The sequence below is a fragment of the Takifugu rubripes genome, chromosome 13, assembly GCF_901000725.2.
Source record: "Takifugu rubripes chromosome 13, fTakRub1.2, whole genome shotgun sequence".
Taxonomy (NCBI): Eukaryota; Metazoa; Chordata; class Actinopteri; order Tetraodontiformes; family Tetraodontidae; genus Takifugu; species Takifugu rubripes.
The window spans coordinates 2615460-2630483 of record NC_042297.1 but is presented as its reverse complement, the minus strand read 5'-3'; the positions used below and the strand labels follow the sequence as shown (position 1 = coordinate 2630483).

The window sequence follows — 15024 nt, the reverse complement described above, 5'->3', positions numbered from 1 at the left end:
GGACATTATCTGTGGAGTGGCAAACAGGGAAGGTGGACCCCAACTTTAAAAAAGGGGGACCGAAGGGTGTGTTCCAGCTGTCGGGGAATCCACCTCTTCAGCTTCCCCAGGAAGCTCTACCTGGGTATTGGAGCGGTTGAGCAATGTGATTCCATGGAAGAGTTTACCAGCTGTTCACCCTAGCTAGGGCACTGGAAGGGAACAATAGCTTTCCTTTTCCTTCCCAGTCTACATGTGACTTGGAGATCTGAAAATGTTTATGATCGTGTACACAGATGTCCACTGTGGATCCAGGAATGAGAGTGGGTAGCACCAGCCATCCCTGTATTATAGGAGCATAAGTTGAGGTTGTTCCCCGGGAAGGTGGAACTCCTCCACGGCTGCCCTTGCTCACTTATTCTGTTCATAACTTTAATGTGGTGAATTTCTATGAGCAGTCAGGTGGGGAGAGGGTCAGAATCAGAGGCCTGAGCGTTTGAGCTTTCTGTGGATGATGTTGTCCTTTTTGCCCTACTGAATATGTTTAAACAGACCGCACTTCATCACCAAAAGTGAAATATTGTCACCTTTACAAACCAGACATGTTTGTAGACTTCATCAAAGGACCTCAATCAAGCTGGGACCGAGAAAAACACACCCCATTCCCAAACAGGGACCCTTCAAAGATACCGGAACCTTTATGAACCCTGTTGAGAAAGTGCTACAGCATTTCATTTTCGAAAAAAAAGACACCACGACGGAAAGATCTGTATACAAATTGAGCTTTATTTAAAATCCTCCAATAATGTGCCGAGACAGACCGAGATGAGAGGAAGAGATGATGCAGCCTGATTCTCATGAAGTCATTATCACTATCACAGTGGGAATATTACTCCAGTCAGGCTTAACACTCCACCACAACTATCGGTGTCTGCCATCTCCTTTTCCTTCTCCCTCCTTGTTTTGGATTTAAAATGTGTTTACACAGATAACAGTTTTTATACACTTTCATAGCATCAGACTTTACTTTCTATATTTTTATTAATGTTTGAAAAGAATAAAAATAAAACTTTGCAGAAAGGAACACAGAACAGAGCAAAACTGGAGCGAAAAACAAGCAAAATTAAACCACTCGACAACTGACGTTAACATACACACTGTGTTAAGCCTTATGAGACCGAAACATCTACTGTGGTTATTATGGGAGCATGAAATGAAGCTCAAAAAATACTAAAATAAGAAAAAATGATAAGATCAAATCATTCTTTCAGAGCTTCAACATATATTTCTTATTAATTTAATTGATTCAAGACTGTCAAATGCGCAACAAATTTGATTTAAATATAAGTTTTCATTTAATTTTTACCTTTTTGGGCACTTGGTAGTGTAAACAGCAAACAAAGGTTATTGCTGTTTTATTTTCTATTTGTTTTTCATCTTGCATATTTAACTCCCCTTCAAAATATCAGGTCAATGTGCTAAAACAGATTGATTAATAGCAAAAAGAAGAAGAAAACCTGCAAACACTCAGCCCTTTTTCTGCTGATTAGATGGATTATCCTGATTCTCAATGAACATGGACAGAGGGGATCAATGGCAATTTGTGGTGATGTCAACACTCGGTGATCTTTATACGCAGGCTGGCTGAACAAACGTGAGGCAAACACGTCCACATCCTCTGGTGCCTGGCTGTGCTAATCAATAGGACAAACTCATAACTAAACATTTCCCTCAAATTATTTTGCCTCAGAGATGGTGTCTGATGATTTATTCAGTTCTCAGCAGACTAATGAACATGTTTTTATTCCTCTGATTTTAAAAAAAAATCAGATTCAATAAAAATGAGTGCGGAAGGTCACGATTGACACCTGAACTAGATTTGCGACTCTGCAGCCTTTGTGAGGGACATTTTTGTGTTACTGGGTGGGACAAAAGGAGATGTCAGCACGTTTTTTCTAACATTCATGTGTATTCAACAGGTTTATTTTTGACTCACATGTGCATTTAGTCAGGACGCACTAAGTGATCCATGCGTGTGTGGGGGACGTCCTGGAAGATCCCATCTGCCAATCATCCCACCTGTCTCATCTTCATCCTTGCATGGGGGTCCTGCAGAAACAGTCACAGCAGGGCTCTACTGCTTCCGCCAGCTTCTTCAGGCAAATGTTTGAGGAGTTCCTCCATGAGACTGGAGATGTAATCTGCCTCTCTACTTCTTCATTTCCTGTCACTTGATAAAAAAAGAACCCCATAATACAAGACACTCTCCAACCTGATGAGCAACTCATCTCTGATTGGAGGGGCTGTTCCACACTTTGATTCCCAGCTTCAGGGGAGCGAACTCACATGATCTTTATGCTCGACGTGTCATTTTTAAAATAATGTTCAGCACCCAGCCAGACAGCAGGTTGATGTGTTTGGTGGCTGAACATGATCGGTGTATCTGCTGTGATCCATCTATCATCGTTAAAGATTTCTACTTTTACGCTTTATATATTTCATGCGATGGAGTTCTTTGATTCCCTCTATAACAGCTGTAAATCACAAGCTGTGCAGACCTCCCAGTCTCCACTGCAGCTTTAGACAGTAAATTTCAGCGAAATCAAATATCTGAATTGAACATGTTCAGCTCATTTAGCAAATATATTAACCAACCAAAAGTCTGGACTTACCTCATTTTATGATGAGAAACACAGATGCAAAGAACAGTGTGAAAACCTCTGATGATCCAGCCCAAACACTTGGTTTAAAGCAATAAAACGCAACATACTCTTCAAGTCAAATCGGGATTTTACACTGAAATCTGTGGGAAATGTATCCCAACACTGACATAAATTTGAATATATAAACACGGAGTCACGTCGGTGGTCCTGATTAATTAAAATTTAGAAACTGCAAACGTTGCAAAGTTTATGTCGAAACAGCAGGAAAAAGCTGCACTGGAGAAGATAACGACTGTATTGTTGTTGGATCCACAGATTTATTAAGCTGGATCCACGTGGAAAGATTTGGGGGCCTTGGTAGACCTATATTGAAGTGTATTTCCACGCAGGGAGGTGATATGAACGTGGAAGCTGATGCAATTTATGACAGTGAATATCTGTAATATTAAATTTGAGGCTGTTCATGCTTTGCTGGGAGCTGTGAAACGCCCAGAGAGAGAGAAGACGGAATGTGATGAACAGTTCAAGCAGCGCACTCTCGCTGGACTGACATCCTTTCTGGAGCTGCTATCTTTATTGTCTGTATAAGAAACCCCTCACCACGAGAAGCCTCGCGGGGGCGTTTCCACGTGATCGATTTAAACATTCTTTTAATTCGATGGTCTGGTGGGTTATTGGGGAGAAGAGTGATTGATCTGAACGTGCAAGACTAAACATTGATCACTAAAGGGAGGTCGGATTGCGTCCCAGAGGACGGTCGGACAGGCTAACACGCACACGCACACGCACAGGCACAAACACGCACACCTTCGCTTTTGATTATGACTGCGGGGGTGTTTGTACTGGCCCCGGAACACGAGTTGATTCCCTGCTCCACTGCTGAGAAGTTGATTTCATTCTGTCGCAGCACTCTGTTACTGGTGGACGTGCGTAAATCTGCCGCCTCTTAGATGTTTCCGCGACGAATCACGTCTTAGTGAGCTTCATCCGAAGGATTCAAACTGATTTCTGATCTCAAAAAAGAAAAGGGAAAAAGAGCGCAGAGCCGTCTGGAAGTGATGTGTGGGTGCGCACAATTTGCAGCCGCTCAGACGCAAGAGGGATTAAACGTGATGTGAGATCGGTCGGATGCACCGCACGCGAAAGAGAGCGAGGAAGGGGGACGGAGCGCGCACTCGTGCCGTTGGAAACATTTTGCGTGACGCGCACAGAGAGACAGCGGCGTTACTGCGAAGGCTGGAGGAGCAGAGGAGGAGACGCACAACCGAAAGTTCACACGCGTGAGGCTGAGCGCGGTGCCAGTTGGATGGAACTTTTGGATTTCAGAGAAAGGAGAGGAGGTTCGGGAAGGGAATGAGTTGCTCCACGGATTCCAGAGTCTCCTGAGCACTTTAATGTACCGGAGTTCGGAAAACATCCAAACATGATTTGGCTCACGTTTTTCACTTTTCTGGCTCCGTGCGCTCTCGGAAACAAGACCGTGGAACAGGTGCCGTTCTTCCACGGACACGTATTTGAGAACTCGTCGCCGGGCTCTCGGGTCAACGGACTGAGCGTCCCGATGAAGCGGTTAAACTCACAGACGCTGTGCGATATCGGAGATTCCGACACGGCCACGGCGCAGTTTCGACTCATGGGAGACGGGAGCGAGAATTTCCGCGTCTTTTCTCACCACAAACGAGGTCACGTCTTACTGAAGACATGCGGGGTTTTGGATCGCGAAGAACGGGCTGAATACACGCTGGGTCTCGGTTTGTGCTGCGGCCAGTGTTCGGGACGGGAGGATGGAATGTCCCCAATAGTCGGGGAGGTTGCGTCGATCAAGGTGGACGTTCTGGACACCAACGATCACCAACCCGTGTTCCCCGTTGAAGCTGTGAAACTGAATCTGGGTGATGCTACTGCGCTTCGCACGTCCATCTACGCGGCCACCGCGCGGGACGGAGACAGCGGGAAGAACGCGGAGCTCATTTACTTCACCGTGCCTCGAAATGGGAGTTTCTACGCGGTGCCCAAAACAGGAGACATCCTGTTGGTCGATTCAATCCTCGGTCAGGAGGAACCCATAAAGTTCAAACTATTTGCTCGTGACCGCGGGTGGCCTCCGCGCACAAGCAAGTGCGTGTCAATCGAGATCAATCCACGGCAGTGGCCCGTGACGCTCCCCCCGAACCCCGAGCAGGCGAAGTGGAACCCTAAATCAAACCCCAAAAGGCCAGAGCGGAAGTCCAGATCAGTGATGCAAACAGACAACCCCATATTCATCAGTGTGTCTGAGGACGCAGGGATCGGGTCGGTGGTGATGAACCTGAACCCGGTGAGGTTTCAGTCGGCAGCCTTCGAGCTGGTGGAGCCCGATGCGGAGAGCTCACCGGTCAGCGTGAGCCGGGATAGCGGGGATATAATCATATCACGGAAACTTGACCGAGAGACCGAGCCGCTGGTGGAGATGACCGTCAAAATTCAAGACAAAAGAGGTGTGTAGCGGGCGAGTGTGCGTGCGCGCGCGCGCGCATTTAAGCAAAACTTATTTTGTTGCTGCTCAGATCTCCACTCTTGCCCATGTCGCTGTTCGTAGTTGTGCGTAAATGCGCAGCACAGACGAAGACGAAGATCTCGGGTAGATTCCAGTCGCTCCCGCTGGTCATCAGTGATAAATTGCTTGTGTAGTATTTCCAATAACGTTGGAGGGACCCCTGAACCCTCCGAGGTTTGCAGCTCCATTTTCTTTTCTATAGGATTCATTGATCTGCCTATATATTGATGGCAGGTTGCCCTGATTGAAATATAAATAAAACACAACAGCTGATGGGATATGAACGACTTTTTTTTTTTAACATGAACTCAATTTGTAATACCCCTTTTTATTTATTCTATTTATATAAGCCCATCCTTTCAGAGTACGAGTGCTCAGAATGTTCTACTCAAGTTCAACTGGGGACCATGTAGACACGTCAACATGGTTGATGATGATTTAAACGCTGATTTGCGTGTGTGTGCGTGTGTTCTTGTATATGCTACATTCCGAGGACCAAAATACTCATTCGAGTAAAGTGAGGACATTTTTGGGAAGAGAGGACATTTTAGCCAACTTTGAAGGACTGTTTGATTGTGAAGACATGGTTTTAAGGTTGAGAATAGAATTGGGTTCATGTCACTGTTGGTCTGTGGTTATTGATACGGTAAGGGTGTGTGTGTGTGTGTGTGTGTATCTATTCCAGATTCCATCTTTACTGTATCTATCTATCTATCTATCTATCTATCTATCTATCTATCTATCTATCTATCTATATCTATCTATCTATCTATCTATCTATCTATCTATCTGACTTCAAAAACATGTGATGGTTGATGATGTATTTTCAATTAAACTGACACAAAAATAAAAATAGGAACAGACGTGTTGAATTGGATTGGGAAGTGAGACTTTTAAATGTGACACTTGTAGCCTCTCTGTTCGCCGGAGCCTCCAAGGTGACGTTCTCTACCCTGTCACAAGTTGTAAATTATTTTACATTTTCCTTTTATACCGAGTTGTGTTTTCCTTTAGAAATGAAACGGAATGAGTTTCTGTCATGAGTGTATTGTCATGGGGAGAAGAGAAAAAGCAGAAAGACTGAACTGAAAAGTAAAAGAGGAGAAAACATGACAGGCTGTCAAAGGAGCATCCGCCCACTGCCTTTTCAGGAAATTAATCATTTGGAAATGTATTTTAAAGGGGTCTTTTTTAAAAAACAAGGTTGTATGAGGTATTTCTGTTAATCCAAACATTTAAATCCTTTAAACACACACACACACACACACACACACACACACACACACACACATATACACACACCAGATTAAGGCAGCAGCTGAAATGTGAAGCGGTAAAAATATCTGAAATGTTCCATACAACTTAATTCTGCTTTAAAAAGTGAGGTCAAAACAGCTGAAGGACTCTGTTCAGTAGCATAAAGTCATTGCTTAAATTTATGAAAAAAAAGAAGGAAAGTTGCTGATGCTGTATCAATGAATAATTTATAATATAGGTAATGTCTTTCCAACAGATTAAACGTGATAAAAATACCTTTTATGGTTTCAGTGGATATTATGTGATTAAGTGCGCTTTGTGGGGGTCCGCGTCCTGCTGGTTCGCATGAAAACCTTCCAGCGTAATTTCAATGTGTAATCTATCTTTATCCGACCAGTTAAGATAAGGATGATCCATATTTGTGTGTAAAATAGATAAGTGTATTAGAGGCTTAGCCACTTGACAGAAATGGTTGCTTGGGCGTTCAGATGTGTTCCAGAGCAGCTCTGCGTGAAGTGTGTAATACAGTAAGTCCACATAAGTGTGCCGATGGGTTTGATAGGACAACTTTGATGTAGAAGTTTGAATTTTGGCGTCTAGCAGACGGTGAGTGGAGGCAGGGCTGCAGACTGGATGAGCACAGCGCAGCTGTAGCTCTCAAGTGTGAAGAACGTAGGAGCCATTGACTTGTCGGTGACTCCATTGAAGTCTTTTAATCCATTTGGAGTGGAGAGCCCTGATGGAGCGTAGACCTCCCTCCATCTGCTCACATTATCCCTGTAATCCCATCTCATTCTCTCTGTCTGTCTCTCTGTCTCGCTCGCTCTCTTACTTTCTCGCTCTCATTTTCACTCGTACTGCAGGGATTTGTTTGGAGTGGAGACACATTTTAACACACAGTGAGTGAGAGAGCTTCTGAGGATTCATTTACACAAGGTCCACTTCCCTTGTACCATGCTGGATCATCGTAATCGACCCTGTTCTTCTGTCCCTCGCTCACCTATCGGATGACGCCAGGATCGACCCCCCCAGCCTGAGCACACAGCATAAAATGACCACATGGCTTCAGGTCAACATTTATTCAGTGTGATGTGTCACACAGGCACATGTCTCTGAATTTATGACAGTTTTACCTGTGTGACTCTACGTTTACGTGCATTTTATGAAGAACCCACTTTTACATCGGATTGCTTGGAATTGGTTACCTGCTTTTGTCCTGAACATGTGCAGAAATCCAGCTGCAGGAGTCAGAAAGTGCTTCTGAGGGAGTGGCCGCACTGTCAAATAAATTAGATCATATGGGACAAATAAGCATTTGAAATACTCTATATTTACTGTAATGTGCGATTGAAAGTGGCACAAACAAATATAAAGGATTCCACTTTGTAACAGTTCATCCTAGATCAGCGTAGACACCGTGAAAGCCCCGTCCCTCTTTAGTGAAACCATAGTCTCTGTGTGGCGGGAGAAAAGCCGTTTCAATGACACTCAACTCCCCACCCGCAGCGATGATGTAGCATTTGATCTGCAAAGTAACCAAAGTGAACAATAAATAATAAGTCATTTAAAGTATTTTTCCCCCAATAAAAATGGGAAATCTAAAGCCCAGTATTATATACTACAAATAGAAGATTCTGCTCAAAGATCCCTCCCCCCAACACACACACACACACACACACACACATTCTTTGTGTGCATGAAGTTAACAGATCATAAACTACATTGGCTTTGATTGTCCACTGGTGGTAAATAAATTATTCTGTGTTTCTGAAAACCTTCCAGCTCCATTATAGCATTTTATACTCAAATGACACTTTATGACAATTAAATATGTACAAAGGACAAACCACAGGGTCCAATGTGTACTCAGGTGGATAAAAAATCCCGCTCATTTCCATTTAATGGATGTGATGTGAGCAATATTGTGCACTTGAGTTCACCCTCATTAAGAAAGGTTCATTTATATAGTCTTGAATGACTGAAGGTGGAGACTATTCCAGCTTTAATACAGAAAATTCTCAAAACCAGGTAACAATTTGAAGCAATTGGACATATATTAAAAGTTAGCTATGTGAGAAGTTAAAGGGAAAATATTATTTGTGAACCTCAACATCTAGAACACCCTGAAATTGACAGTAGGTCAGATGAGATAGCGGTAATTATTAATCCTGATGAAAAGTTCAGCCCACCGCTGTGGATGTTAAAGTAACTTTCAAAGGTTCATATGTAACATATGATATGACAGTGACTTGCTCATTAAAGAGTTCCCAGAGACACTTGAAGACTGGGCTCAAATGGGACCCGAGCTCCAGCAAGTCCCAGTAATGCTATAATGCTCCTCATAATACTAGTGATGAAAATCAACCACTGGTCATTTTCCTGCACCACCGGGTGACAGTGTAGAATAGCTACAGACGGTAGCCCCAAAATGTGTCTGTGGCCAGCAGAGTTCTGTGGTTTCCAGTTTTGTGAAGTATTTGCGCAGCCAAGATGCTTTGGCTGTGATACTGAAGTTGGGAATATCCTGTGCTGCGATCAGGGACTCGGATGAAAGGCCTTTGCCTTCCAATAGGCAAGAGAATAACTGTGACTGTAGCTTTAACAGAGCGTGCAATCTACCAAGAAGCTAGTTAGATAACTCTTTAGAAAGCTACACTTCACAACAGACGTAGCTAGAAAACATAAAATCAAGCAAGATTAAAGAGAATATAGAGAAAACATGGTATACAGATAAAATGATGATGCTCAGAATAATAAAGGGCTATGACAGTCTGTTAAATGCTGCTTTGAAACGATTCGTCTTCAGTTTTGATTTAAAAAGGCCAACATGTGTGGTGGTGCGGATATCAGGAGGTAATTTGTTCCAGTTTCTGGGAGCAGCGACAGAAAATGAACGGTCACCCCACTGTTTATAATGAGACACTGGGGCTTCGGACAGAAGTTGTCCAGAGGACCGCTGGGCCCTGCTTTGGTGGCAGATAGTTAGAATCTTTGATAAATAGAGAGGAACCAGGGTGGTAATGGCTTTAAAAACAAACAAGAGTTTAAAATTAAATCTAAAATGAACTGGAAGCCAGTGGAGTGAGGAAAGCACAGGTGTTATGTGCTCACAACTGGGTGTGTTTGTTAATATCCGAGCAGCAGCGGCTGTCCGGTTTCAGATGAGAAACAGGCTGAGGCCGTCACACAGAGCGTTGCATTAGTCCCAACGCATGGATTGATCTGTTTGTTAAATGTTAAACCACCGTGAAATAGCCATGATTTCTTCAGGTTTTAGAAAAGTGTCCATTGTGCCAAAGTCTCCTTCAGCAGCATTCCGGATGGATCAGATGCCAAACAAAATACAATCTGTTTTGCTATCATTAAATTGTATAAAATTCTGTGCCAGCCATTGATTCATGCAGCTTATACAGTCGCTTTAACGTGTAAGCAATCTCTAGAACATCAGTATAAAAATGGAAAGACAAATTATGTTTAGTTATAATTATCTCCAGGGGGTAGCATGTACAGTAGAAAGAGAATAGGGCCCAGGAAGAAACCCTGTGGCACCCCACAAGGGAGCGATGCAGGTGCTGAGCAGTGCGGCCTGGTCATTACAGTAAAGCACCTGTATTTTTATGTAAGACCTAAACCACTAAAGCACAGCGCCACGTATCACAACACGGTGCTTTTGTTGAGACACAAGATCAGCATTGGCAACTCTATCAAAGGCTGCTGGGGGGGGGGGGGGGGGCAATGTCATCCTGCACCTCTAATAAAGCTGACTCAGTGCTGTGTCAGGACCTTAAGCCAGACTGGAAAATGTTGAAATCCCAGTTCCTCCCTAAAAATGTCTGTGATTGTTAAAAAAAATAAATAAGTAAAAATAAAATCCTGTTTTTTAACACCTTTGAAAGAAAAGGCAGGTCTAAACACAGACAGGTCTAAACTTAGACATCACAGGGTGACAAGATGCTTTTTTTTTAACGAGGGCCTCGCCACAGCACGTCTGAGTGCAGCTGAGAACAGAAGTTGATAAAAACAAGTAGACTGGACCCAACAAGGTTAAGAACCTCCTTCAGGAGCTCAGCCAAAATAATGTCCAGGGGACAGTTAGGGGGTTTTATGCCATTAACTAACGCAGTGAAAGTAAGCAAAGAAATAGTGTCAAACTGCTCAAAGACAGCCGGCTGTGCAGGTGGAACATGCACATCCTCAAAAGAAACGGGTGTATTAAAATGTTCTTCCCAACAGATGCTACCTTGTAAGAAAGAAAAGACAAACTTTTTGCAGGTTGTGGTGGAAGCATCAGACCGGACATAATAACAGATTAGTAGTAGTAAATGAATCTCTTGACTGTTCAAAGCTATTGGCTATGATGGAGGACACATATTTGGACATTTCCTCCTTTAACGTTCTGTGTTAAACAGACTGACATGTGTCCTCCTTCCAAATCCGTTCTGCCTGCATTGTTGCCTAAGGGTACGAGTGAGGTCAGTAAACCAGGGAACTGGCTTCTATTTGTTGTTTTTTTTGTCAAAGAGGAACAACAGAGTCCAGGATCAGACAGGAAGGAGAGTTGAAGGCAAAGAGCAGCTGTTCTGGACAGAGGGAGGAGACACGTCCACTGTAGGCATTTAGCTGAGGGTCCTTGTAGCCTGCAACAAACTATCCAGGAAGTAAAGCTCCAACATCTGCCAGCTGGGGAACAGCACAATCCAAAACACAAAGGAGATGCCCACTAGTTCCTTGAGACAGCCCATGTGAAACTATGAGATTGAGAGTGTGTCTAAACTCAAGTGTTGGTTCATCAACTGGTTGAGTGAGACCAAAGGAATCTAGGAGACTCCTAAACTTATTAGCCACTTCATTATCTGGATCATGAATCATCTCAAAATGTCTTCAAGAGCTTGTAAAATTTAGAATAAAATCGGGCAGAAACACCTGAGCTCTTAAAACTCCTCGTTTGGGTGGATGGGAAATTGGGCACAACGCACCATGCGGGAGATGTCAATCCTAAAAACCCGCAGTTTAAGACTGGAATAATTATTGGCGGTTATCATTTGGCATCTGAAGCTCTCTTTGAACCGAGCAGCCAAACCTCCACCACAGCTAGTAGTTGGAGGGGCCCTGGAGAAGGAGCAGGAGGGGGGAAGAGGTCCAACAAGACAGGTTCCACTTGGTTTTATCCAGGTCTCAACCTTTAAAGTCGAATCATTTATACTCAGTTCATTGTGGATGAGTTTAAAAAAAAAAAAAAAAAAAAATATATATATATTTAGCTGGACTTCATTATAGTGAAATGAAAAGTGGGCTAAAATGTCATTGACAGGCAGCCGGGGGGTCTAGTGTTTCTCAATTTTTTATTGAGACTTTTGTGTTTACAAATATATGTGTGGTTGTTTTCTTAAATAAACAAACAATCAAACAAGTAGAAAACCTAGAGAACATAACCCGACTCCCTGCTCCCGCCCCTTTACCCGAGTTGGTCTTCTCGGTCAGGATATCTCATCGACCAACTTGTGTCCAAACCTTCATAGTGGGACAAGAGCACAGCTGGACAGGAAATGGGTTCCTCCCCCTCACACAGCTGGAGTTGTAGCTACATTATCAAAATATTAGAGACGTTGCTGCCATGCAGGAAAGAACTTCCCAGTTGACCCTCTAAGTGAAAATGTGATCTTTTCTGGGGGTTTGGGCGACTTCCAGTGTAGAAGCATACGCCTGCAAGGCTGATGCTAGGATATTTGAACATTTAATGTCTGCTTACTGAGTTCAGAGTGATTTGAGGAAACTCTAAAATAGCATTGAGTGGGCAGGGAGTGATAACTGCACCTTGAATTTGATATGATTTTGTGAACTATCTTCTAGAATCCCGTTGTGTACAATTTTGATATTATTTTTGTCCAAGTTTCTGGTTTGTCAGGAATATTTGGTAAATTTGCAAGTATGTGCTGCAGTGACCTTTGATAAAACTGTGAATGTTAACAATAGTTTAGAAACGGCGCAAATGCAAAAAAAAGTATGACTATGAGGACAAGTTTTTTTAGTGTGTCCATATTTCCAAAGTTGACAAGATTACAGGGTTTGAGGTGTACTTTGAAACTGAAAGTCTTAAAGGGGATCATGTCAGAGCCAGGTGAGGAGGTGTGGCAGCAGAGAGACTCCTTTTCACACCAGTCCAACTCTCTGTTGCATCATCAGCTACGTTTAAGTTCTAATACCGAACAAGAAATACTCTCTTGTCCGGTAACAACTTAAAATTAGACAGGCCCAATCCTCCCTCTTGCCTTGCTGCCTCTAGAGTGCTTTTAATAATCCAGACTACCTTGCCCACCCCATAAATGAAAAGATAATTTGATAAGCTTCATATAGAATTTTTTTTTGTCAGGAAGACAGCTAAACACTGGAAAATAAAAGAAAAATACCACAGAGATTGCACTATGTCTGTGAATTACAATGGCAACTTGAACCTCTTCCGTAGATCAGATTTAACTTTCTAAATTTGTCGGTGTTATTTCTACAAAGAGTCGGGGCTGTTGATCCCCAGACATTGAAAACTTTCTGTAGCTAAATTAAATTTGATTCTGCCTGAGTGTTTCGGCTTTAAAGTTAATTGGGAAACAGTTTTTTGAAGGTTGCACCTGAAAATGAAAATGCACCTCTGGTGTCTGCATTAAATTATCGGCATGCTAATTTATTCACTAGGTGTTTCTCAAGTTTGACTTTTACTGTGTTGGATTCATTTTCTGAAAAGGCCATGACACTGCTGACAGTGCTTCGTTCCCCATTTTTATCTTCATTAGCTGCAGCCAGGCCCTCAAATCTTGTGTAGCAGAAGCAGGTAAAAGCAAACACCTAGTGAAGATTCATGATGCAGAATAACGTAGAGTACATGATGTCTGCAGCAGTAACAAGCTGAGCAGGATGAGAGCGGCTGGTAATTTAGAAGTTAAGAGTGGGTAAAATGATTAAAGATTAAAGGATGACTCGAATGAAGTCGAGGGTAAAATTTGTCTCTCTTTCTGTCTGCCTGCACTCATCAAGCAGGACTCTACAACATTTTGTTGGTACCCCTTTCTCCTGTTTCCTCTTTTAGCAGCCCGGACCAATTGAGGTGTGGACTCCACCAGACCCCTCCACCAGAACCCTCCACTAGACCCCTCCACCAGTCCCATTCCACCAGACCCCTCCCCCAGACCTCTCCACTCGACCTCTCCACCAGACCACTCCACCAGACCCCTCCACCAGACCTCTCCACTCGACCTCTCCACCAGACCCCTCCACCAGACCCCTCCACCAGTCCCCTCCACCAGACCCCTCCACCAGAACCATTATTATGTGAGCAGAAGATCCTTTCAGCACTTTAATGATTTGGGGCCTGCATGGATCATTTTTCTAGTGCCTCCTACAGATGATTGGTTCGAGATCTAGGGGAACCTGGTGGCCAACTAACACCTTACACTCGTGCTTCTCAAACCAGTCCTGAAGCAGGTTTCCTTTGTGCCAGCATGCATGAGCCTGCTGAGGCCATCAGAAATGATGTACCTGGTCTGCAACCAGGATTATGTTGGTGGTTCATGTCTCCTGGTGCCATGTGTTCCCCAGGTATGTGCTTTCAGCTCAGGTCAAGGGTCAGCATGGCTACCCTGGCTGCTCTGCAGACCTATAGCTATACAACAGAATGCTCCCAACATGCATCACTAAGCCGTGCTGCCCATGACCGTGACCAAGACTACTCGTTCTTCCTTAGACTAGTTTTGAGAGATGCTGACCGCTGTAGACCAGGAACATCCACTCTTAACTCTGTAGTTCTGTGCATTCGTTACAGCATTTCAGGAAATAAGGAGTTTGCTTTGCTTCCCTGTGTTGCAGCGTCGAGCCAAGTTATTTTTACACTCTGTGTGTTGATATTTTCACACTCGAACAAAGAAACTAGAGTTTCTAACACATTTTGCTTTGTTATAACAGGCTGTTGGTTCTTATTGTTTTAGAGAGAATGGTTCTTCTCCTTTATGTATTAGGTGCACAGGTGGGTTCTGGTTCTGATGTTTAGTATTTCTTTAGCTTGTACCTGATATCTGGTGTTTATCTAGTTTCCAGTCTCTCCAGTTTTTCTGTTTAGTTCTTGCTATAACTGTGAACCAGATATAATCATAAGGAAGTCTTTTGTCTGTTTTTAAAAAAAATAAAGTTATTAAACTGCTTTCTTTTTCTTTAAAGGTCAGTGAACTCAACACTCCATTCAACTCTAATTTTCTGTGGGTACACGAAAAAGACTTTAGAGTGATAATTTCTGTTTTAACCCTTGTGTGGTGTTCGGGTTTGTGGGACCTATTTTCACTTTTTATTAAAAGAAAAATGATAAAATTGATTAATTTTTCAAACTGAGACTCTCTGACTTTGGCTCATTTTCTGTGAAGAACATATATCACCTCTCATTTGATGTGCACCTTGATTTTAATTGATTTTCTTTATTATGTTTTAAATAATAAGTTATAAATGTGACCTAACAAAGGCAAAGGGCAAATATTAACTATATATATATTGTTTATACTGCTTGTAATTGGGATAAGGTAAACATCTGTTCAGTATTTTAACATAAAAGTG

The 15024-nt window shown here is 42.9% G+C and overlaps 1 protein-coding gene across 1 annotated transcript in view; it reads left to right on the top strand.

Annotated features, from left to right (window-relative positions):
- Positions 1-3615: 3615 nt before the first annotated feature.
- The window catches only part of LOC105417221 (neural-cadherin-like), a 166302-nt gene continuing 154893 nt past the window's right edge, over positions 3616-15024 (top strand). The window contains exon 1 of the mRNA XM_029846556.1: positions 3616-5119. Within this exon, the coding sequence (XP_029702416.1) occupies positions 4066-5119 (1054 nt within the window). The 5' untranslated portion in view covers positions 3616-4065. The remainder of the gene's footprint in view (positions 5120-15024) is intronic.